The following is a 24,592-nucleotide window of genomic DNA, read 5'->3' as shown; positions in this document are numbered from 1 at the left end:
GCTGCAGAGTGACCATGCTAGTAGACCTTCAATGTCAGTGGTGGTTAAGGTCTTGGAGGGTGTTATGGATACTGAAACAAATCTGGATTATGGCTTTGAAAGACCAAGCATCTCCTCCACGAGCATATCACAAGTTGGCTCAGAAGAAGTCACTGCTTTAATTCCATCTGTTCTCTCTGGACCAAGATGATCCTAATGCTCTTAGATTAGGCCCTTCTCTTAGGTTCCATATTTGTATGACTATTTCTTTTAGGAAGAAAATGTACCATAGTCTTCTCTTCTTGATGATATTTATTAACTGTTTGGATCAAATTCCTTTTTTTTTCCAGGTGCCACTTGTTATGTAATGAGGGCAATGCCTCTATTAGTTTTTTTTTTTGGCAGATAAAATTCAATTATTTTCTGAAGCGAGAGAGATGCAGGCTTGAATTCTGGGAACATCTACCTTGAGTGCAATCATATCTGTTCAGCTGGCTGCATTTTTTGGCTTAAGGGAACATCTACCTTCAATTCTTGATGGTATAAGTGGCTTAGTAGTAACAGAAATAAATTCTTGACATAAGGGTTTAATGGGATCTCAAAATGAGATTTGATCCATTCTAGGTGTTGAGGCAGTAGATTACTGCTACTCAGAGACAACTTGGAAGTTGCAACAAAATTAAGTTTCTTGATAGTTTTCCGAGAAATACTTGGATTATAAAAAGTTCGTTCTTCGTGCAGTTTTGCGAAGTTGGCCAAGAGAGGATTATAGTACTCACCAGTAGCGATTCTTATCAAAGAATTGACTTGGAAAGAAATATGTATAGTTGAGAACTAAAATCAGCTCGAATAGATAAATTTTCATTATTGGCGCCCAAGTTTGACTGGTGACCCTACTCATGTTCATGAAAATTGGCTTGCTTCATGCTTTTAGTAAAGCTCATGAAAATTCAGGAATATGATGAAGTTCATTTGAATCAAGTGCCAGGGATGCTCTTAAGATTCTCATATGTAGATTTGAAAGCCATGACAAATAACTTCAGTGATGAACTTGGAGCCAGAGGCTTCGGATCCGTCTACAAAGGAACTCTAAAAAAGGGAGAGAAAATAGCGGTGAAGTTCTTGGGTGGATTAGGCCTTGCAAAGAAGTCATTCTTAGCAGAAGTTGAGACCACTGGGAGAATTCACCATGTCAATTTGGTAAGACTGATTGGTTTCAGTGCAGAAAAGTCACACAGATTTCTAGTCTATGACTATATGCACAATGGATCCTTGGATAAATGGAGTTTTTGTACAAACAAAGAGGACACACTTGGATTGCTTTTGAGAAAGGACATCATCTTAGATGATGCAAAAGGACTGGCGTATCTTCATGAAGAATGCAAGCAGAACACTCTTTTGGATGAGAACTTTAGTGTAAAGATATCTGATTTTGGATTGTCAAAATTGATTGACAAAGACCAGAGCCAAGTAATAACAACATTGAGAGGAACACTATGGCTCCAGAATGGTTAAGCTCCATGATTACAAAGAAAGTAGATGTCTACAGTTTTGGTGTCATGGTCCTGGAAATCTTGTGCAGTAGGAAGAATTTGGATAGGTGTCAGTCTGAAGATGATGCGCATTTGCTTGGTCTTTTCAAGAGAAAAGCAGAAAACGGTGAGCTTCTTGATCTGGTCGATAAAGACAACAAAGATATGCAGTTGCATGGATCCCTAGTAGTAGAAATTATGATAAGGCTGCTGCATGGTGCCTGCAAGGTGATTACAGGATGAGGCCTTCAATGTCAGATGTGGTTAAGGTCTTGGAGGGAACAATGGAAGTTGAAAGCAACTTAGCGTATGATTCTAAGACTCCTCCATTGCACTAACAGGAATTATTGCAGGTAATGGTGTTGCTACTACTGTGCTGCCATCAGTTTTGTCAGGACCAAGGTAGGAAACTGGGATACGAGAACAATGATCCAGCTTTCATATTCAGTGTTTTCTTGTACGAGTTAAATTCATTCATGCCGCAATTGATCTAACAGTGGAAGCCAGTAGTACTTGCTTAGACATTCTTCTATTATGAAATTAGGGTTGCAAACGAGCCGAGCCGAGTCGAGCTTTGATCTTATCGAGTCGAGTCTTGACTTAATTTCATCGAATTCGAACTCAAGCTCGAGCTCGATGAGCTAGTAATTTTCAAGCTCGAGCTCGACTCGATTCGAGCCGAGCAACTCGAGCTCCAAAAAAATAAAAAATAATTATTTTATTTTTAAAAAATTAAATAAAATAATATTTTTTCTTAATAAATAATAAAATATTAAGGATATTTATGTAATTTTACTATTAAAAATAAAAATAAAAAATAAATATATATATACTCGATCTCGCGAGCCGACTCGTGAGCTAATGAGCTTAATGTTTTGAGCTCGAGCTCGAGCTCGACTCTGGTTCGACCAGCTCGAGTCGAGCTTGAATCGAGCTGCTCGCGAGCGACTCGATTCGTTTGCACCCCTAATTATGATGCATTGTACTATGAATTGGAGTGGAGAAGATTAAGTGTTAGTCTCTTTTGTTTCTCCTCTTATGAAGGGAAAGGGGCTAAAACAAAGCACTGCCCCCCAAATAATTCTACTATTACCCAAGTAATTTTGAGAAATTTTTAGTTGTGCTCCTCTTTATGACCCGTGTAATTTTGAGAAATTTTCAATTAAGCCCTCATTGCGTAGAAGTGTCAAAATGGGTGACTTGGGCGGGTTTGGGTTGGGTAAAATGGGTAATGGGTATAAGTGAGTCAACTCATTTATACCCATTTAATTAGATGGGTATAAATGGGTAAGTCAAAAAATGAATTGGGTAACCCAATTACCCATTTATAACCCATTTATTTTAACTTTTTGTAAACTCATTTAAATTCATTTTTGCAAACTAAGTTATCAATTTATATCACTCTTTGTACCCATCATTAGTTTTAAATATTTACTTATAATGTTCAATAAACTTAATTACCAATTTTTTCATTTATACTCTATGTCACAAAATTACCTATTATTTAATAATTGAATAATACGAATATAAAAATTTGAATTAAGTACTATAAAAATTAATATAAAAACTTAATCCAAAAATTTGAACCCCTAACATTTTTTTCATATATAAATTTAAAATTTCATTTTATAAAGATAAGAAAATAGGCTAAAATTTATCATAAATTGGTAATGCTAAAAAATGAGCAAGTTAACAAACTAAAAAAAAATAAAATAATAAGATAAAACCAACAAATAATAATAATAATAATAATAATAATAATAATAATGTTAACATCATGACAAAATGAAAAATTTGAAAAAAAAAGGTAGGGGAAAAGAAGAGACTTGGGGGGAAGAGAATTTTAAATGGGTTAATTGGGTTTGATGGGTTACCCAATAATACCTATTTATTAAATGGGTATTATTGGGTAATCCATTTATACCCATATACAAAAATTTAAGATACCCATACCCATCTATTCATGGGTGGGTATGGGTAAATCTAGTTAAGTGGGTTGATTTGCCACCTCTGACATTGCGTTGCTTAGAAGCAAATGTAAACACAATTAGTTTGGTAATTTAATGGAAATAAAATGTTACAAAATTCAAAGCAATGGCCTGCTACGTCAGTAAAAATGAATTTTGTAATTTTTTCAACAAAAGTAAAAATATAGAGCAATTGCATTGCTGAGTTAAAATAAATTAAAACAGTTGTAACTTTTTTCAATAAAATGGAGGTGACTTTTTTTAATAAAACAACAAATTTTATAAGTTATAAAATTATAGGTCTGTGAGCTGCTTTAAGAGGTTTCTTGTATTTTTTTTTTATGCAAAAGAAAAAAAATCACTGTACTAATATTATTATGTGATTTTATGTGATATTACTGATTAAATAGATGCAATACATTTTATATGAAAATTGTTGTTATGAACTACTTTTAGGAAAGACAATGAAGAAATTTTGTAGAGGTGGCAAAATGGGCGGGATGGGCGGGATTTGCTTGGGTTTGAGATGGAACCGAGTCATATGGGTTTGGGCCCAACATTACCCATATGTGTTTTGGGACTAACTTGGGCGGGATCAGTTTGGGATGAGTTTAGATTGATCCCGCCCAATACCCAAATCCATTTTCTACATATTTTTTTTCCTTTAATTCATTTTTTATTTTTATATAATTTTAATATTTTTGATTTATTAAATTTCTTTTAGTTTTATTAAATAAACATGCAAGTGCTTTATACTCAAGATTCCCATAAAAAATTGGATTAACAAATAAAAGAAAAGATAGATATACAGCCATATTCCAACATATATCAAGATGGCCAAGGTCCTTAGGATGTTGAATATTTATCCTCATCATTGTCCAAGGATGACAGGTCTAAACTAACTGAAATGTTGGAAATTCTTATGGATAATGACTAGGAAGACTACTAGATTATATTCGCTGGTATGACTATAAAAATTGTTAAAGATAATTTTTGAATCTAAGACTCCGTTTGGATTGACTATTTTTTCAAAAAAATAAGTTTTTCAAATACAATGTTACAGTAATATACAATAAATCAAGAAACATCCCATCCATATTAGTATATCAAATATTTCAAAAAAATTTTATAGTAAAAATTTTTCATATACACTGCTACAATAAAATATTTCAAAAACACCCCCCAAAAACAGCTAATCCAAACGGAGCCCTTGTCATTTGAGCCCAATGGGTACCCAAGTATTTCCCATCCTTTCCCATTCATTAATGGGTATAGTTGGGATGTGTCCCAACTTAAACCCAATACCAAATTATAATACCCATCCCGCCCAAAATTCCTTTGGGCATGGGTAGCCCATTGGGACTTGGGACAAATTGTCAGCTCTAAAATTTTGATACTTATATTTGCCCTACTCACAATTATTTCTCTGCCGGCCACTGCTCCAAACTCTTTGCTTTCTTAGTAAGTATTAATCCATATTTACTCTCTTTTGAAAGGTAAACACAAAACATTTCAATAGCAATAGTAGATACACCTTACAACTTCTTTACATGCGAAATCCAACTACTAAACAAGGCTAGTGATCATCAGATCCAGCAGTCAATGAGCTGCCAAGAACTATGAGGCCAATCAAACAAAGCTAATCACTTAGCGACGCTAATTAGAATATAGAAAAAAAAAAAGTCAACAAAAATGTTGTCTAATTGGTGCTAACAAGTAGGGTGATTCATTTACTTTATTTTCCAGAAAATATTTTCAAGAAACTTCTTATGACTTTCCCGGATGACATCGCTTTCTAACCGGTAATCTTCAATTCAACTTCTTTTCTTTACTGGAAAAATCTCACGTCAGCTTGTGGAAAGAACATATGTTATAGGTTAGGTACTTGTAACTTGCTCCAAAAAAATTGTTCATTGTTCACTATAAAATGGAAAAGTCTTTGCTTCACGGCTTTTAAGAAAGTTAACTAGCAGTAAATACAAGACTAATCAAACTTTGTTGCAGCAATCTTTACTCATGTTATGGTAGTGAAATTCTCCAGGGCCATCTTATTTCCACTCCTTTTAATCCCATTACTTGAAAGTTCAAAGTACCCATGATTTAAGCTGGCTAAATTCGGGCATTCATGTTGTCAAAATTTTGAGTTTCTGAAAGTCTATCATTTAACTGTAGTGGTACTTGACACCTTAATGATGGTTCCTATGTTTTAAGACTCTGGAAGACTTGGATCTTAGAACAGATGGACAGCCAGCCCAAGTTGCTTTCTTTTTGGTGGGGTGAAAGATGAATGGCTCTGTTGATTATTATCTTCCTGTCCAGATTGAGATAGACTAACTAGCAGTGATGTGCTCCTAATGTAAAGTAAAGATTTGAGGTAATATTCATTCATTTCTTCCCACTCAACACAAAAATTTTGAGGGGCTTATTCATTCATTATTTCATTTCTTCCCACTCAACACCAATATTTTCAGGGGCTTATTCATTCATTTCTTCCCACTCTCTATCTTTTTCCTAGCTAAGAAGCTACTCTATAATCTGCTTAATACATAGCAAGCAATGGCTTTAAAGCACACCCCATATCATGCAGCTATGCTCCTGTCTAGCCTTCTGATCATTTCTTCTTCACAATTTTTATGTGTCAAAGCTCTCGACTATAATTCAGCTGCCTCTCTTTCCACTTCATGGCTTAATCACCCCAGTCAGATGGTCAATAGTACAGAATTGGCTTTTGTGACACCAATCCTTTTGAGAAAAACAAATGGACCGTGGTTCATGTGCGGCTTCTACTGTAAAATGGATGGTAGGTCATGCCTCTTTGGAGTCCTCATTTTCCAAAATTTGAATACAACTTATCTGCAATTCCCACAACTAGTCTGGTCTGCTAATAGAAACACTCCTGTACAAACTCATGCTGCTTTGCACCTCAGGCAAGATGGAGAATTGGTTTTGAAAAATTTTGATCACACTGTAGTCTGGTCCAGCAACACGGGAGGAAAGCCTGTTTCAGGATTAAACTTGACTGAAACAGGAAACCTTGTGCTCTTTGGAAAAAATAACGAGACCATTTGGCAATCTTTTGATCATCCTACCGACTCGTTGCTGTGGGGACAGAAATTAGTTCCAGGGCAGAAATTAAGAGCTCGTGTTTCAGAATCAAACATGAGTGAAGGTTTGTTCTCTCTTTCTGTTACCCCCGATGGCTTGTTGGCTTATATGGAGTCCAATCCACCTCAAAGATACTATACGTCTAGATTTCACGAGGGTCGTTCTTTTGCATTCAACAAAGGACGCTTCTATAGATGGGATATTCCTTATAATTCGTCTGCTCAAATCCTGAAGTTTGCTCCCGAAGGGCATCTAAAGGTACATCAGTTGGATTCGGATGGAATGCATTGGAAAGTGGTTGCTGATCTTTTGAGACCTGAAGCTGGTGATTGTGGTTATCCAATGGTATGTGGACGTTATGGAGTCTGCAAACAAGGGCAATGCGATTGTCCTCATGCTGCCAACTACCGGTCAAACTTTTTCAGGCAAATGGATTCTAGGCATCCAAATCTTGGATGTTCCCCACTGGCTCCAATTTCTTGTGACCGCGCCAAAGATCAGAGTTTTCTGGAGCTTAAGAGTACATATTACTTTGCCTTTGACTCAAGCTCATACAATCATGGAACAGGGCTGGGCGAATGCAAGAATAGCTGCCTAAACAACTGTTCATGCAAAGCAGCTCTATTTCTATATGGTGGCAATGCCACTTCACAAGGAGGTTGTTTATTACTGAATGAAGTTTTTTCTATCATTAATAATGAGAATCATGCAGTATCAGTTCACAACACAACCCTGTTTGTTAAGGTTTCTAACGTCAAGAATTCAAGGCAGAGCAAGGCTACGTTGCTATTGACTCTAGGAGCTTTTTCTGCTTCGCTTTGCGTTGTTGGGTGTTGCCTCTTTCTTTTCAGGAAAAGATTAAAAGAATCGAAAGAAATTGAAATGGATTTGCTTGACCACTTACCAGGAATGCCTACAAGATACTCGTATGAGATGTTGAAAAAAATGACAGAAAATTTCAGCAGGAAACTTGGGCAAGGAGGATTTGGTTCTGTCTACGAAGGAATACTTGACAATGGCACCAAAATAGCAGTAAAATACCTTGATGGTTTTGGCCAGGTGAAGGATTCATTTTTAGTGGAAGTAAACACAATAGGTAGCATCCACCATATTAATTTGGTGAAACTTGTTGGATATTGCTCTGAAAAGTCACATAGGCTTCTGGTTTATGAATACATGGCTAATGGATCTCTTGATACCTGGATATTTGGTGGAACAGAAAAATCTCCTCTTCCATGGCATACAAGAAGAAAAATCATCTTGGACATTGCTAAGGGTTTAGCTTATCTCCATGAAGAGTGCTGTCAGAAAATAATCCACTTTGATGTAAAACCCCAAAACGTTCTCTTAGATCAAAATTTCAATGCAAAAGTTTCTGATTTTGGATTGTCAAAGCTTCTTGAAAAGGATCAAAGTAGAGTTGTTACAAGGATGAGAGGAACGCCGGGTTACTTGGCTCCCGAATGGCTGCACTCTGCAGGTATGACAGAAAAAGTTGATGTTTACAGCTTTGGCGTTGTCATCATGGAAATTATTTGTGGGAGGAGGAATGTGGATTGGTCCATGACAGGGGAGAATAGTCACCTGCTCGATGTTTTCAAGAGAAAAGCACTCGAAGAGACACTTCAGGATATTGTTGACAAGAAAAGTGAGGATGTGCTCATCCACATGGAGGAAGCTATTGATATGATGAAGATTGCTGCATGGTGTCTGCAGAGTGATATCAACAGGAGGCCTTCAATGTCCTTGGTAGTTAAAGCATTGGAAGGTTTGGTGACTGCTGAAACCAATTTAAACTACGACTTCACAAATTCCTCAGTAGTCAACATGGTGACAACTGCTGCTGAAGAAAAGGAAGCTGTTGATGATGCTACTCCATTGTTGCCTTCAGTTTTATCTGGACCGAGGTAGGCAAGAGCTGAAGAGTCTATGATCTTTACCCAAAAATCTTGCACACAGTAATGTACAGACTTTTATATGTAGAGATCCAGCTGCAGTTTTCCAATTGTTACCGTCTGAACATTATGGGAAGGCAAATCTCTAGTTCAGCTTGTGGTTTATGTACTGATATTTGGTGATACAAATGGCACAACATCTTGTTTCCTGGAGCTGGGTGCCAATATTTTTATACTTCAGAAACAATGAGATGTTGTGGTCAATTTAACTTTATGCTGTATGATTCAGGTGCATATTACTTTTTCCACTTGTTTTTCTTCATCAAGATATCAGGGTATTATCCACAATGCAAGATGAATTTGGTTCTCAAATGGTTATACAAATCGCTAATGCTATTATTCTCTTCTGGCACTTGTAAAAGCAAGCTAAATGATGCTTGCTGCAACTTTATATTACCATCCCATCCTAACCTAAATTGTTGCAAATATAGTTTGGTTTTATTCCTCAGTCTTCAAATTCACTATCACAAGTTTTTATGCTTTCATAAGTCTCATGACAATCTAGTTTAAAAAATATGCAGGTGTCAGAACGGCATAATTATGTAGTTAGATGGCTTCTCTGGAATTAAATAGTTGTGTAATTTGGGAAATGATACACCCCAAAAGAAAGTTCTATGGCAAATTTTCTATTTCAGCAATTTGTAAAATTAAACCTCCTCTAGACCCTTTTCAACCAAGATTTCTTCTTTTTTTTGGGGTTACCATCCTATAATTTATAGATCCCACTGAACTTGTCTTAAATTTATAAATAAATAAATAAATAAACTATAAAGAAATTAAGTGCACCAGCTGAGGAGGCCTCAACTAATGGCTAAAATTGAGATCCTAAGATCTAGAGGTTGTCAGTTTCCTCCTGCTCCCTCCCGAGGATACAAGACTTGGACATTAGAACAGGTCGACAGCTCGAATGATATTCCATGTCGCCTTGTCTTTCGGTTGGGTAAAGGATGAATAGCTCTGTGTCTTCCTGTTCTCATTGAGATTGATCTGACTAGCATTTTTGTGCTCCCCATGTAATCATTTGAGGTGCTTATTCGTTCATTTCTTCCCAATCTTTATCTTTTTCCTAGCTAAGAACCTACTCTACAATCTGCACCGTACAAATCAACAAATGGCTTTGAAGCACAAACCATATCATGCAGCTGTACTCCTGTCTAGCCTTTTGATAATTTCTTCTTCAAAATTTTTATGTGCCAAAGTTCTCAACTATAGTTCAACTGCCTATCTTTCCACTTTATGGCCTAATCACCCTAGTCAGATGGTCAATAGTACAGAATTGGCTTTTGTGACACCAATCCTCTTGAGAAAAACAGATGGACCGTGGTTCATGTGTGGCTTCTACTGTAATATGGATGGTAGCTCATGCCTCTTCGGAGTCCTCATTTTCCAAAATTTGAATTCAGCTTATCTGCAATTCCCACAGCTAGTCTGGTCTGCTAACAGAAACAATCCTGTTCCAACTCATGCTGCTTTGCAACTCAGGCAAGATGGAGATTTGGTTTTGATAAATTTTGATCTCACCGTGGTGTGGTCCAGCAACACGAGAGGAAAGCCTGTTTCAGGCATAAACTTGACAGACACAGGAAACCTTGTTCTCTTTGGCAGAAACAATGAGACGATTTGGCAATCTTTTGATCATCCTACTGACTCATTGCTTTGGGGACAGAAATTAGTTCCAGGGCAAAAATTAAGAGCCAGTGTTTCAGAATCAAACATGAGTCAAGGTTTGTTCTGTCTTTCTGTTACCCCTGATGGCTTGATGGCTTATATGGAGTCCAATCCACCTCAAAGATACTATACATCCAGATTTCATGAGGGTCATTCTTTCGAATTCAACAAAGGAAGATTATATGGATGGGATATTCCTTATAGTTCCTCTTCTCAATTCCTGAAGTTCAACCCTGATGGGCATCTAAAGGTTTATCAGTGGGATGGAATGCATTGGAGACAGGTTGCTGATCTTTTGAGACCAGAAGCTGGTGATTGTGGATATCCAATGGTATGTGGAAGGTATGGAGTCTGCAAACATGGGCAATGCGATTGTCCTGATGCAGCCAACTACCGGTCAAACTTTTTTAGGCAAATGGATTCTAGGCATCCAAATCTTGGATGTTCCCCACTGGCTGCAATTTCTTGTGACCGTGCCAAAGATCAGAGTTTTCTAGAGCTTAAGAATGCATATTACTTTGCATTTGACTCAAGCTCATACAATCATGGAACAGGGCTAGATGAATGCAAAAATAGTTGCCTGAACAACTGTTCATGCAAAGCAGCTCTATTTCTATATGGTGGCAATGGTACTTCAGAAGGAGGTTGTTTATTACTGAATGAAGTATTCTCTATCATCAATAACGAGAATCACGCAGTATCGGTTCACAACACAACCCTGTTTGTTAAGGTTTCTAATGTCAAGATTTCAAAACGGAGCAAAGTTACATTGGCGTTGACTTTAGGAGCTTTTTCTGCTTCGCTTTGCGTTGTTGGGTGTTGCCTCTTTCTTTTCAGGAAAAGATTAAAAGAATCGAAAGAAATTGAAATGGATTTGCTTGACCACTTACCAGGAATGCCTACAAGATACTCGTATGAGATGTTGAAAAAAATGACAGAAAATTTCAGCAGGAAACTTGGGCAAGGAGGATTTGGTTCTGTCTATGAAGGAATACTTCACAATGGCACCAAAATAGCAGTAAAATACCTTGATGGTTTTGGCCAGGTGAAGGATTCATTTTTAGTGGAAGCAAACACAATAGGTAGCATCCACCATATTAATTTGGTGAAACTTGTTGGATATTGCTCTGAAAAGTCACATAGGCTTCTGGTTTATGAATACATGGCTAATGGATCTCTTGATACCTGGATATTTGGTGGAACAGAAAAATCTCCTCTTCCATGGCCAACAAGAAGAAAAATCATCTTGGATATTGCTAAGGGATTAGCTTATCTCCATGAAGAATGCTGTCAGAAAATAATTCACTTTGATGTAAAACCCCAAAATGTTCTCTTAGATCAAAATTTCAATGCAAAAGTTTCTGATTTTGGATTGTCAAAGCTTCTTGAAAAGGATCAAAGTAGAGTTGTTACAAGGATGAGAGGAACGCCGGGTTACTTGGCTCCCGAATGGCTGCACTCAGGTATAACAGAAAAAGTTGATGTTTACAGCTTTGGCGTTGTCATCATGGAGATCATCTGTGGGAGGAAGAATGTGGATTGGTCCATGACTGGAGAGAACAGCCATCTGCTCAGTCTTTTCAAGAGAAAAGCACTAGAAGAGAGGCTTCAGGACATTGTTGACATGAAAAGTGAGGATATGCTGATCCACATGGAGGAAGCTATTGATGTGATGAAGATTGGTGCATGGTGTCTGCAGAGTGATTTCACCAGGAGGCCTTCAATGTCCTTGGTAGTTAAAGCATTGGAAGGTTTGGTGACTGCTGAAACCAATATAAACTACGACTTCACAAATTCATCAGTAGTCAACATGGGGACAACTGCTGCTGAAGAAAAGGAAGCTGTTGATGATGCTACCCCGTTGTTGCCTTCAGTTTTATCTGGACCGAGGTAGGCAAGAGCTAAAGAGTCTATGATCTTTACCCAAAAATCTTGCACACAGTAATGTACAGACTTTTCTATTTAGAGATCCAGCTGCAGTTTTCCAATTGTTACCGTCTGAACATTATGGGAAGGCAAATCTCTTGTTCAGCTTGTGGTTCATGTACTGATATTTGGTTATATACAAGGCACAACATCTTGTTTCCTGGAGCTGGGTGTTTTTATACTTCAGAAACAATGAGATGTTGTGCTCAATTTAACTTTATGCTGTATGATTCAGGTGCATATTACTTTTTCCACTTGTTTTTCTTCATCAAGATGTCAGGGTGTTATCCACAATGCAAGATGGATTAGGTTCTCAAATGGTTATACAAATAGCTAAGGCTCTTATTCTCTTTTGGCACTTGTAAGAGCAAGCCAAATGATGCTTGCTGCAACTTTATATTACCATCCCATCCTAACCTAAATTGTTGCAAATATAGTTTGGTTTTATTCCTCAGTCTTCAAATTCACTATCACAAGTTTTTATGCTTTCATAAGTCTCATGACAATTTAGTTTAAATATGCAGTGTCAGAACGGCATAATTATGTAGGTAGATGGCTTCTCTGGAATTAAATAGTTGTATAATTTGGGAAATGACACACCCCAAAAGAAAGCCCTATGGCAAATTTTCTATTTCAGCAATTTGTAAAATTAAACTCCTCTAGACCCTTTTCAACCAAAATTTCTTTTTTTTTTTTGGGGTTACCATCCTATAATTAATAGATCCCACTGAACTTGTCTTAAATTTAAAAATAAATAAATTATAAAGAAATTAAGTGGACCAGCTGACGAGGCCTCAACTAATGGCTAAAATTGATACCCTAAGATCTAGAGGCTCTCATTTCAAATCCTCCTGTTCTCTCCCGAGGATACAAGACTTGGACATTAGAACAGGTGGACAGCTCGAAAGAAATTCCAAGCCGCCTTCTCTTTAGGATGAATAGCTCTGTGTCTTCCTGTTCTGATTGAGATTGATCTGACTAGCATTTATGTGCTCCCCATGTAATCATTTGAGGTGCTTACTCGTTCATTTCTTCCCAACCTTTATCTTCTTCCTAGCTAAGAACCTGCTCTACAATCTGCACAGTACAAATCAACAAATGGCTTTCAAGCACAAACCATAACATGCAGCTGTACTCCTGTCTAGCCTTTTGATAATTTCTTCTTCAAAATTTTTGGGTGCCAAAGTTCTCAACTATAGTTCAACTGCCTATCTTTCCACTTTATGGCCTAATCACCCTAGTCAGATGGTGAATACTACAGAATTGGCTTCTGTGACACCAATCCTCTTGAGAAAAACAGATGGACCGTGGTTCATGTGTGGCTTCTACTGTAATATGGATGGTAGCTCATGCCTCTTCGGAGTCCTCATTTTCCAAAATTTGAATTCAGCTTTTCTGCAATTCCCACAGCTAGTCTGGTCTGCTAACAGAAACAATCCTGTTCCAACTCATGCTGCTTTGCAACTCAGGCAAGATGGAGATTTGGTTTTGATAAATTTTGATCTCACCGTGGTGTGGTCCAGCAACACGAGAGGAAAGCCTGTTTCAGGCATAAACTTGACAGACACAGGAAACCTTGTTCTCTTCGGCAGAAACAATGAGACGATTTGGCAATCTTTTGATCATCCTACTGACTCATTGCTCTGGGGACAGAAATTAGTTCCAGGGCAAAACTTAAGAGCTAGTGTTTCAGAATCAAACATGAGTCAAGGTTTGTTCTGTCTTTCTGTTACCCCTGATGGCTTGATGGCTTATATGGAGTCCAATCCACCTCAAAGATACTATTCATCCAGATTTCATGAGGGTCATTCTTTCGAATTCAACAAAGGAAGATTATATGGATGGGATATTCCTTGTAGTTCCTTTTCTCAATTCCTGAAGTTCGACCCTGATGGGCATCTAAAGGTTTATGAGTGGGATGGAATGCATTGGAGACAGGTTGCTGATCTTTTGAGTCCAGAAGCTGGTGATTGTGGATATCCAATGGTATGTGGAAAGTATGGAGTCTGCAAACATGGGCAATGTGGTTGTCCTGATGCAGCCAACTATCAGTCAAACTTTTTTAGGCAAATCGATTCTAGGCATTCAAATCTTGGATGTTCAGCACTTACTCCAATTTCTTGTGACTACGCCAAAGATCAGAGTTTTCTAGAGCTTAAGAATGCATATTACTTTGCGTTTGAATCAAGTTTGTACGGTCATGGAACAGGGTTAGATGAATGATAGTTTGCGATTTTATCATTTATTTTATTATTAATTTCTCCTATTACCTGACCCAATCTGGATTAATTGTGGGATTCTACTCACCTTTAGTATTTTACATATATTTCAGGGAGTAGAACGAAAATATAATAACAGGTGCTAATTTGGCAGAAAAAGAGTCCAGATGATAGAGCTTGTCCTAGGGGCATTTTTGGAACAACAAAACATGAGCCCTTGTTGGGCAAATTGGGCCGAAGTCTTCATTTTTCCGCACAGGAGCCGTCGCAAGCCGTCGCAAGGGGCACTACTTTATAAAGGAAAATTGCGCAGGAAAAAAGGGAGCTTCTTCTTCCTCTCCGGAAGGGGAGCCGCCGCACAACAGGAAGAGCTTTTGGTCTCTAGTTTTTCTTAGCCGCAATTGTTGACTTTTCCCTTGGATTTATTCTCTTTGGCTTAAGAAACATACGAATGTCAGTAGCTTAGCCATCCTTGGCTTTGACTTTTTCCTTCTTTAGTTACTTTTAGTAGTTTTTCTTTTCCTTTGTGCGTGGAACGGAGTGGAAGCCGTGAATGGCCTTTTGTAGCTTTTCTATGTATTCAGTATTCGGACGAATTGGATTTTCCAAATTTAGCCGGACGATGGCCACGATTTCCTTTGCAATTTTGTATGGGGTTTTCCCATCAACAATGAGCTAAAGCCATTTTCTCTGGTCAAGGAGCAACGAAGGTTTTGGTTCGCTTAAAAATTATGAGATTGTTTTAATTTAATCTTTTCCTTTTATTTATTGGTATCCGCATATTTCTTGGTTGTTATGCTTATGGTTATTTAATTAATTGATTGTCTTGGATCCAGATAATTAGTTGATTGGATAATCTATTGTCAATTAGGGCATTAAATCCGTAATTGTTTAATTGCTCTAAAATAGTGGCAACTGGCATGATTAGGTTTGTGTCAGGGGAATACGCGGGCTAATCTAAAATAACCCTGGTAGTGCGTTATTTGATTAGAATAGGTCTCCTCTAATACGTAAGGCAATTGGGGAATTAAATTCTATGGGCGTACCTAGGATTATTTCTCAATTAGAGCAGTGATTAACGGGCGTACCTTAATCATCGACACAGTAAGGAGGGGTTGACTGTCATCGCTTGTTTGGCAGTTATAACCTATTTATTAGTAAATAATTGGAATTGCCTTTGCTTATCGATGATCAATTAGGTGAACCATTGCTGAAATTATTTCTTGGCTAGATCCTTAATTATCACTCATTTGATTTTAGTAGATTGTTATTTAATTTTTAGTAGCTTCTTAGATTTTCTTTGTTTGCCATCTTCTGCATAAAAACACCTCCTTGTCACTGTGAACTTGAAAAGAAATAAGTACTCCCAGTCCCTGTGGATTCGACCCTGCTTACTGCTATCTACAGAAATCACTTTTAGTTTGAGCAGGTTTTATTATTGCACAGGCTTCGACAACCTGTCAATTTTTTGGCGCCGCTGCCGGGGACTGGCGCTAGTTATTTGTTTCTTTTTCAATTCATCTTGTTTACATTTTTTTATTTAGTTTATGGCTTCTTACACTCCGTATTTTGGTGATATACTGGATTTTATTTCCGGGGAAGGCAACGAGGCTAGTTTTTTTGTGAGGTCTGCATATGCAGAGGCACTAAACTCTGTTAGAGAAAGAATGGCTGCTGCAACCTGTGAAATTTGTTATGCCAGGGATCATTCAACCGGTATGTGCCCCGAATATCAAGACTACCTGAGTGACTATCTCAAAAAAAAAATTTGGAGATTCTTCACCTCGATCTCAAACGTGGTATGACCCTTATTCAAACCGGTATGATCAAGGATGGTGGGATAACTCTAACGTTAATTATGAAGAGGGGCCAATGAGTTTTCAGCTGCAAGAGTCTCAACAATCGTCATTCATGTCAGACTTGCCCTCACAGACCATCAATGACTCTAAAAAAGGTGAGAGTGCAATTATCCTGACAAGTGATATGGAACTGCAAGAGTCTCAAGAAGGAGGATCCAAAGATACAGTTGAAGTGGAAGACATGAGACTCCAACATCAAATTATTCAAGTGAATGAATCCAGTGAACAATTTTCAAATGCGGTGACATCTCCTCCACTCCTTAATCAATATTTTCCTAATTCCTCTTCTTCAATTCCTGTTACTGAAATTGATTTTATTATACCAGAAAATTTGAAATTTCATGATAGGAATAAGTTAAGAGTGGCAATGGAAAAATATCTTGAACCGATGAATGCGTGTGGTGGAGGAGTGAGTGGAGAATGCAGATCATTGTTGACTTGTTTAGCGCCATTTACTAGTCCATGGAAGCCCGTAACTCGTGTGCTCAAAGATTACTCCATCTATGAGGGTTACCAGGATCATATTGAAGATGAAACATTGAAACGAGCCACAAGATTTTATCCCCCGTGAACAAGCATAGCATGTCTAGCCAAAGACATTAAAGAAAGGCGCTCATTGGGAGGCAACCCAATTGTTTCTTTTAATTGCTTGATTGGTTTCGTGTCATAGTTTAAATCTGCTTTCCTTGAATTTGACTGATTTTGGGTGTTAATTTTCGTTTTTGCTGATTTATAGGTGCCCTTCAGTCATGACGCGCCCGCGTGGTGATGTGCAGGGAGCTCACGATCAGAAATTTCTGAAACTTCTGGGAGCTCTCCTGCCCTCTTGACGTGCCCGCGTGGGGACGTGCAGGAAGCTCACGATCAGAAATTCTGAAACTTCTGAGAGCTCTCTTGCCCTCATGACGTGCCCGCGTCACGTTCGCGGGAAAGGTAAGGATTCAAAAAAAAAAAAAAAAAATTTTCTTATCAACGTAGCTTTAGTTTCCAAAATTCAAAAAAAAAAAAAAAAATAAAAATAAAAAAAAAATGATTTCCGTAGAAAAAAAAATTTTTCTTTTTCTTCTTTTCTTTCTTTTTCTTTCTTTCTTTCTTCCTTTCTTCTTCTTTCTTTCTTCTCCCTTGTTCCCTCTCTTGTTCGACCGAATCTCTGGTCTGCCGCCGCCCACAGCTACCACCATCAGCTCACGAAGCCCAAGCCCAAGCTAGCCGCGACTGCCGCAGCCTGCCGTCACACGCACCGCCCACACTGCCAGCTCTTCCCCACCTCGGCTCCAGCTCCACCTTTCTCTGCTCGCCGCCAGCAGCACGCCGCGCGACCCACGGCCGCCGTCAACAGCTTGCGCAACCTCCACTTCCACCTCCCTCGTGCGAGCTCTTCCTCCTCTGCCCCTGTTCGCACTATTCCCTCTCTGTCCGCCACGACCAACTCACCCCCATCTCCCTCGCGTCTCCCTCTTTCTCACACAGTGGAGGTACTCAACCCCTTCAACTCTTACCTGTTTGTTGGGAGAAAAATTTTCTGGGGTTTAATGGTTAAACTCAGTTGACAAGCCCGTGGCTCCATTGTTAGTTGATTAAATTGAAGTCCAGGTTTTGGGGTCTCACTGCCATTATGATTGAACTTAACTGCTCACTGGAGAAATTGTAGTGCCCATTAGGTTGGGTGCTCCGTTGTTAGTGTTTTCATAGAATTCTTGGGAGGTGTTGTTGATGCTCTGCCTGGCATTTTCTTGTGATACTTTCTTTGGTGCAATTGTTGAGATTTTGGACTGCATTGTTTCTGGCTTTGACTAATTATTTAGGGGTCATGGGTGGGCGTTACTTGGCCTCCTGCTCTACTTGGTTATTGCAATCTCATTGCTCTTGGTTTGCGATTCGTACCGGTGGCACTGGTTGCAGTATTCTCCCTTGAATTTGTTCACTCTATTTGGTTGGATACCTCATTGTCTGCCAAGGGCTTGTGCCTGTGTTACTCTTGTTGCATTTCTGCATTACTATCGCTTAAATTGTTGACCCATTGGGCTCTTGCTACGGAGTCACTGCTGGGAGCATTTGTTCAAACTTTTGGGGGGAATTATTGAAGTTCTTGGGTGGGCTGGAATTTTAACAATTGTCTGTGATATTTTGGGAAGAATCTCGGCCAGTGTTGTGCTTGTTGGAATTTTGGTTGACTTAATTCGGCAACTGCATTCCTTGTTGGCATTAGTAGTTTTTTAATCGAGTTTTTGAGGACATTCTGGATGTTGGTTTATATTGCTGATTTGGAGGAACAGTGTCTGTGATTTTGGTCTGATCATGTGTGCAATTTGTTGACTCATTTGAGGACTTATTTATTTCCTGGGTTTGTTTATTGACTTCGGTGGACTGGGTTTTCACCTACGGTTCCTCTTCTTGCTCTATTCATTGGAATTCCAGTCGCCTGTTGCTCTTCTTTAGAGGTTTAGAATCTTTCTTGTGATTAGATTAACACTTGGGGCTATTGCTTTACTACTGCTCTACTCTGCTATAGCAATTTCATTGATTGTGGACTACGTTTTGCACCAGTGGTACTAGTTGGGGGTATTTTGATTAGCATTTGTTATTTTCAATTAGTTGGCTACCTGATTGTGATTGTGTGGTTATTCTCCAACTTCTATACTGCTATTACTGGAATTGCTGCTTTTGAGTTGAGAAATTAACTGTCTACTTGGAGGCTTTGTTGAGATTTTGGGTGGACAGAGTTTTGCATTTGCTGGTTGAATTGAGTTGAGATATCTCAGACCTTGGCCGCGTACTTCTATCACATCAGTTTCCGTGCCCCATTCCCGCCTATCCTTTCGCCACTCGTGAGGGAAGTTTCGTTGCCCTCTTCGTTTTAATTGCTTTAATCCCTCCATTGAGGACAATGTAGGATTTAGGTGTGGGGGGGGGACAGCTATACTAGTTCTTTATTTTTAGTTTGTTATTTGTCCACCTCTCGTTCATTTTTTTTTTCTTTTTAGTGATTGGCTCGTAAGTGCATGCCAAGGTTTGATGTTGGATTATTGTCTCTGTTTCTACTATTGCCAATTTTAATAATAAAAGGGTATCAAGTTAATGTGGTTGAATTCAAGAACATCTCTTTGGTGAATATCAATAATTGTTTTACTCTTATAATTTTTGATTAACTTTCTTAGGCATAGGGAATGATTGTTGGCATTTTTAGTGAATTGGTCCGGTTATTAACTTTAGTTCTCCATGTTTGAAAATGAGGCTAGCTGATGCAAGTTTTCTTTTGGTTCTTGTGTTATATTGAGTTTTTGTGATTTTTAGCTATGCATAAACTTGACTGTACTCCGCTATTAGTTACTACTGAGTAACCGGGGATCTGCACCTAAAAGTGTCGATTCTCGCGTCAAAAAGTAGTAATTGCTATGAGTCCGTGGTCACGTGGCGATAGAAGCTGAGTAACCGGGCTTCTTCATCTGGCCAATGTTGGAGTTCGCGTCAAAAGGCTCTAATGGCTAGCGACTAAGTCTTTTGTTACTATTCAAAAAAAAAAAGAAAAAAAAAAGAAAAGTAGAAAAAAATGTGAAAAAAAAGTGAAGGTTGTGTTAGTGTATAATAAAAGTCAGCTTGCCGAATTATGGATTTAATGTTGAGATTTTGGTTAATAGCTGGACCATTTGCTGATAAATGTTATGCGTTATTCCTTTTTCTTAGATTAGTTAACCTGAAATTGGAGAAATTTGTGGTTTAGAAACTAACCGGAGTGATGTTTTTTGGACTTGACCATTGATGCTTGATTATTATTTTTCTTGGTACCTTGGCAATTTGTTGGATAGAGCGATGACCATTATCAAATTTTGGTGTCTGTGTACTTTTCTTATGCTTGAGGACAAGCATGGTTTAGATGTGGGGGGAATTGATAGGGTGTAATTTTATCATTTATTTTATTATTAATTTTCCCTATTACCTGACCCGATGTGGATTAATTGCTGGATTCTACTCATTTTTAGTGTTTTGCATATATTCCAGGGAGTAGAACGAAAATATGATAACAAGTGCTAATTTGACAAAAAAGGATTCTAAGGCACAGAGCTCACCCCAGGGGCATTGTTGGCAAAGGCAAGCTTATGCCCATTTTAGTAATTGCCGAAGACAAAAGCATTAAAAGGAGCAACGAAGGGCTGAAGGCAGGGGTCTTCTTCTTCCTCTCCCGAGGGGGAGCGCCGCACAGGAGGTCCTCTCCGCAAGGGGCCGCCGCACAGGAAGGCCTTAGAGATGATTAGAGAGGAACGAATGGTACAGAGGGAAACCCAATCTTCAGTAGTTAGCTCTTTGTCTTTTGACTTTTCTTCTTCGGTTGTAGTAAAGACTCTTAGTAGTTGTTTTCTTCCTTCGTGAATGTCAGGAGCAAAAGAAAAGTATTGGACTATTCCTTTTTCTTTGCTTTGTGCTCTTTGACTTTTCCGTCGTGGCTCTGAGTAGTATTGCTCCCTGACAATGGCCGCGATTCTTGCTTCACTCTTGCGTGGATTTTGTTCATCGATTTCGCATGGGTTTTCCTCATCAATAATGAGCTAAATCCCTTTTTCTAGTTAAGGAGCAACGGATGCTTTGGGTCGCCTAAAAATTGTGAGATCGATTTAATTTTATCTTTTTCTTTATTTATTAGTATTTGCATATTCCCTGATTGCAGTGCTTATGGTTGTTTAATTAATTGATTGTCTTGGATCCGGATAATTAGTTAAATTAATAATCTATTATCAATTGAGGTGTTAAATCCGTAATTGTTTAATTGTCTCAAAATAGTGATAACTGGCATGATTGGATTTGTGTCAGGGGAATACGCGGGCTAATCTAAAATAACCCTGGTAGTGCGTTATTTGGTTAGAATAGGGCTCCTCTAATACGTAAGGCAATTGGGGAATTAAATTCTACGGGCGTACCTAGGATTATTTCTCAATTAGAGCAGTGATTAACGGGCGTACCTTAATCATCGACACAGTAAGGAGGGGTTGACTGTCATCGCTTGTTTGGCAGTTATAACCTATTTATTAGTAAATAATTGGGATTGCCTTTGTTTATCGATGATCAATTAGGTGAACCATTGCTGAAGTTATTCCTTGGCTAGATCCTTTGATTTTAGTAAATTGTTATTTAATTTCTAGTTGGCTATTTTATTTTTATTATTTTACTTTTAGTTGGATTGCTTAAATTGTCACCCCTGAGATAAAAACACCCCCTTTGTCACTGTGAATTTGAAAAGGAACAATTGCTCCCAGTCCCTGTGGATTCGACCCTGCTTACCACTATCTACAGAAATCACTTTTAGTTTGAGCAGGTTCTATTATTGCACAGGCTTCGACAACCTGTCAATTTTTGGCCGGTCAAAACAATAAAGCACAGCCGTCTTCAGTCCTCTGCTGCTCTTGCCTTGTGCGGCGGCTCCCCCAAGGGAAAGGAAGCAGCTCCCTGCTGTGCGGCGGCTCCCCTTCCGGAGAGGAAGAAGAAGACCCTCGACTTCAGCCCTTCGTTCCTCTTTTTAATGCTTTTGTCTTCGGCAATTACTAAAATGGGCACAAGTTTGCCTTTGCCAACAATGCCCCTGGGATAAGCTCTGTGCCTTAGACTTCTTTTCTATCAAATTGGCACTTGTTATCATATTTTCGTTCTACTCCCTGAAATATATGCCAAACACTAAAAATGAGTAGAATCCAGCAATTAATCCACATCGGGTCAGGTAATAGGGAAAATTAATAATAAAATAAATGATAAAATTACACCCTATCAATAGCTGCCTGAACAACTGTTCATGCAAAGCAGCTCTATTTGCATACGATGGCAATGGTACTTCAGAAGGAGGTTGTTTATTACTGAATGAAGTATTCTCTATCATCAATAACGAGAATCACGCAGTATCAGTTCACAACACAACCCTGTTTGTTAAGGTTTCTAGCGTCAAGAATTCAAGGCACAGCAAAGTTATGTTGGTATTGACTCTAGGAGCTTTTTCTGCTTCGCTTTGCGTTGTTGGGTGTTGCCTCTTTCTTTTCAGGAAAAGATTAAAAGAACTGAAGGAAATCGAAATGGATTTGCTTGACCACTTACCAGGAATGCCTACAAGATACTCGTATGAGATGTTGAAAAAAATGACAGAAAATTTCAGCAGGAAACTTGGGCAAGGAGGATTTGGTTCTGTCTACGAAGGAATACTTGACAATGGCACCAAAATAGCGGTTAAATACCTTGATGGTTTTGGCCAGGTGAAGTATTCATTTTTAGTGGAAGCAAACACAATAGGTAGCATCCACCATATTAATTTGGTGAAACTTGTTGGATATTGCTCTGAAAAGTCACATAGGCTGCTGGTTTATGAATACATGGCTAATGGATCTCTTGATACCTGGATATTTGGTGGAACAGAAAAATCTCCTCTTCCATGGCATACAAGAAGAAAAATCATCTTGGACATTGCTAAGGGATTAGCTTATCTCCATGAAGAATGCTGTCAGAAAATAATCCACTTTGATGTAAAACCCCAAAACGTTCTCTTAGATCAAAATTTCAATGCAAAAGTTTCTGATTTTGGATTGTCAAAGCTTCTTGAAAAGGATCAAAGTAGAGTTGTTACAAGGATGAGAGGAACGCCGGGTTACTTGGCTCCCGAATGGCTGCACTCTGCAGGTATGACAGAAAAAGTTGATGTTTACAGCTTTGGCGTTGTCATCATGGAGATCATCTGTGGGAGGAAGAATGTGGATTGGTCCATGACTGGAGAGAATAGCCATCTGCTCAGTCTTTTCAAGAGAAAAGCACTAGAAGAGAGGCTTCAGGACATTGTTGACAAGAAAAGTGAGGATATGCTGACCCACATGGAGGAAGCTATTGATGTGATGAAGATTGGTGCATGGTGTCTGCAGAGTGATTTCACCAAGAGGCCTTCAATGTCATTAGTAGTTAAAGCATTGGAGGGTGTAGTAGCAGCTGAAACCAATTTAAACTTCGACTTCACAAATTCATCGGTAGTTAATATGGTGGCAACTGCTGATCAAGAACAGGAAGCTGTTGATGATGCTAGCCCATTGTTGCCTTCAGTTTTATCTGGACCGAGGTAGGCGAGAGAACTCAAGCAGCTGTGATCTTTAGGCTAAAAACCCTGCAGTTTGTAGTGTAATGTACTTGTACGGATTTTGGCTTCAATGAAATGACAAAACTGCAGTTTGCCAATTGCTGCCATCCGAACAGCATGGGGAGGCAAATGTAATTCAGCTTATACTGTATGTATTGACATTTGATGATACAAAAAGCAAGTACAATTCACTTTTTCCTTTTCTTTTTTTTTTTTCTTTACCAAGAACTCAGGCTATCATCCAAAATGAGATATGATTTTGGTTCTAAAATGGTCACATAAATAGCTAAATTATAATATATTCTCTTTTGAGGACATGTAAGAGCAAACTAAATGATGCTTGCTGCAACTTTAAATTACTTTCCCATCCAAACTTGAGATATAGCAAATGTAGATTTATTTTAGTCATCAAATTTATCATCACAAATTTTAATGCTTTCATAAGTCTCCATGACAATCTAATCTAAATGTCCAGGAGGCAGAGTAATTTAATGAGACGGATTTATTGAAATTAATTATTCCTTACAAAGATGGCAAAACGGTCTAGGAAGAAGTCTGAACATAAATCAGAACTCAAAATGCCTCCATCAAAGTAGCATCCATAACAAACAAATGATTGTTGGTTGGAAAAAAAACAATAATAATAAACTGAGGTTATCAAACCTCCAACAAATGAGGAACATCACCTGATAAATGTTGCAGAAGTGCACAATAAGAACAAAATCCCTTATCCACAAAACAGCAAGGATGATAAATGTTAAGCAGATTTTCCTGAAAACTATTATTACCTTCAACTATTGGCATATGGTCCAGTTTAATTTTTTTTCTTTTGTCCTACATTCAGCTTGGACTTAAAACTAGAAATCAAAGTAAAACTGAACTTGAAGTGACTGAATGTTGACAAGTTGTCAGCCCGTGCAATAATAAAAACCTGCTCAACTAAAATTAATTTTTGTAAATAGTAGTAAGCAGGGTCGAATCCACAGGAACTGGAAGTAACTGTTTCTTTTCAAATTCACAGTAATAAGGGGATGTTTTTGTGCAGAAGATGACAATTAAAGAAATTCAAATAAAATCTAAGAAGCTACTAAAAATTAAATAATAATTTACTAAAATCAGATGAGTGATAATTAAGGGTCTAGCCAAGAAATAACTTCAGCAATGGTTCACCTAATTGATCATCGATATAAAGATAATTCCAATTATTTACTAATAAATAGGTTATAACTGTCAAACAAGCGATGACAGTCAACTCTTCCTCACTGTATCGATGATTAAGGTACACC

The 24,592-nt window shown here is 38.2% G+C and overlaps 3 protein-coding genes and 1 pseudogene across 4 annotated transcripts; all 4 read left to right on the top strand.

Annotated features, from left to right (window-relative positions):
- The first annotated feature begins 31 nt into the window (after positions 1-31).
- Positions 32-1,849, top strand: LOC113689542 (G-type lectin S-receptor-like serine/threonine-protein kinase SD2-5; annotated as a pseudogene).
- A 3,651-nt stretch (positions 1,850-5,500) lies between these two features.
- On the top strand, positions 5,501-8,850 carry LOC113690222 (probable receptor-like protein kinase At5g20050). Of its 2 annotated transcripts, XM_072051084.1 has the most exons (2): positions 6,141-6,278; positions 6,406-8,850. In XM_072051084.1, the coding sequence occupies exon 2, from the start codon at positions 6,638-6,640 to the stop codon at positions 8,492-8,494; it is 1,857 nt and encodes a 618-aa protein (XP_071907185.1). In that variant the 5' UTR covers positions 6,141-6,278; positions 6,406-6,637; the 3' UTR covers positions 8,495-8,850. The 2 variants fall into 2 exon arrangements, with proteins under 2 accessions (XP_027063856.1, XP_071907185.1); XM_027208055.2 differs by having other exon boundaries at positions 5,501-8,850.
- Positions 8,851-9,409: 559 nt separating this feature from the next.
- LOC113689540 (G-type lectin S-receptor-like serine/threonine-protein kinase SD2-5) lies at positions 9,410-12,426 on the top strand. The gene has a single exon (XM_027207304.2). The coding sequence runs from the start codon at positions 9,650-9,652 to the stop codon at positions 12,098-12,100; it is 2,451 nt and encodes an 816-aa protein (XP_027063105.1). The 5' UTR covers positions 9,410-9,649; the 3' UTR covers positions 12,101-12,426.
- Positions 12,427-12,986: 560 nt separating this feature from the next.
- On the top strand, positions 12,987-23,450 carry LOC113689539 (G-type lectin S-receptor-like serine/threonine-protein kinase SD2-5). The gene is made up of 2 exons (XM_072050126.1): positions 12,987-14,346; positions 21,964-23,450. The coding sequence occupies exons 1-2, from the start codon at positions 13,378-13,380 to the stop codon at positions 23,290-23,292; spliced, it is 2,298 nt and encodes a 765-aa protein (XP_071906227.1). The 5' UTR covers positions 12,987-13,377; the 3' UTR covers positions 23,293-23,450.
- Positions 23,451-24,592: the final 1,142 nt, after the last annotated feature.

Source organism: Coffea arabica, chromosome 5c, assembly GCF_036785885.1.
Source record: "Coffea arabica cultivar ET-39 chromosome 5c, Coffea Arabica ET-39 HiFi, whole genome shotgun sequence".
Taxonomy (NCBI): domain Eukaryota; kingdom Viridiplantae; phylum Streptophyta; class Magnoliopsida; order Gentianales; family Rubiaceae; genus Coffea; species Coffea arabica.
Note: the sequence above shows the minus strand (reverse complement) of the source record. Positions and strands in the feature narration are given on the sequence as shown.

Excerpts from the sequence above, each read along its gene's own strand:
- LOC113690222 (XM_027208055.2), top strand. The coding sequence starts at position 6,035 with ATGGCTTTAAAGCACACCCCATATCATGCAGCTATGCTCCTGTCTAGC.
- LOC113689540 (XM_027207304.2), top strand. The coding sequence starts at position 9,650 with ATGGCTTTGAAGCACAAACCATATCATGCAGCTGTACTCCTGTCTAGC.
- LOC113689539 (XM_072050126.1), top strand. The coding sequence starts at position 13,378 with ATGGTGAATACTACAGAATTGGCTTCTGTGACACCAATCCTCTTGAGA. Across the intron at positions 14,347-21,963 it reads ACGGTCATGGAACAGGGTTA|ATCAATAGCTGCCTGAACAA; the intron begins GATGAATGATAG and ends AAATTACACCCT.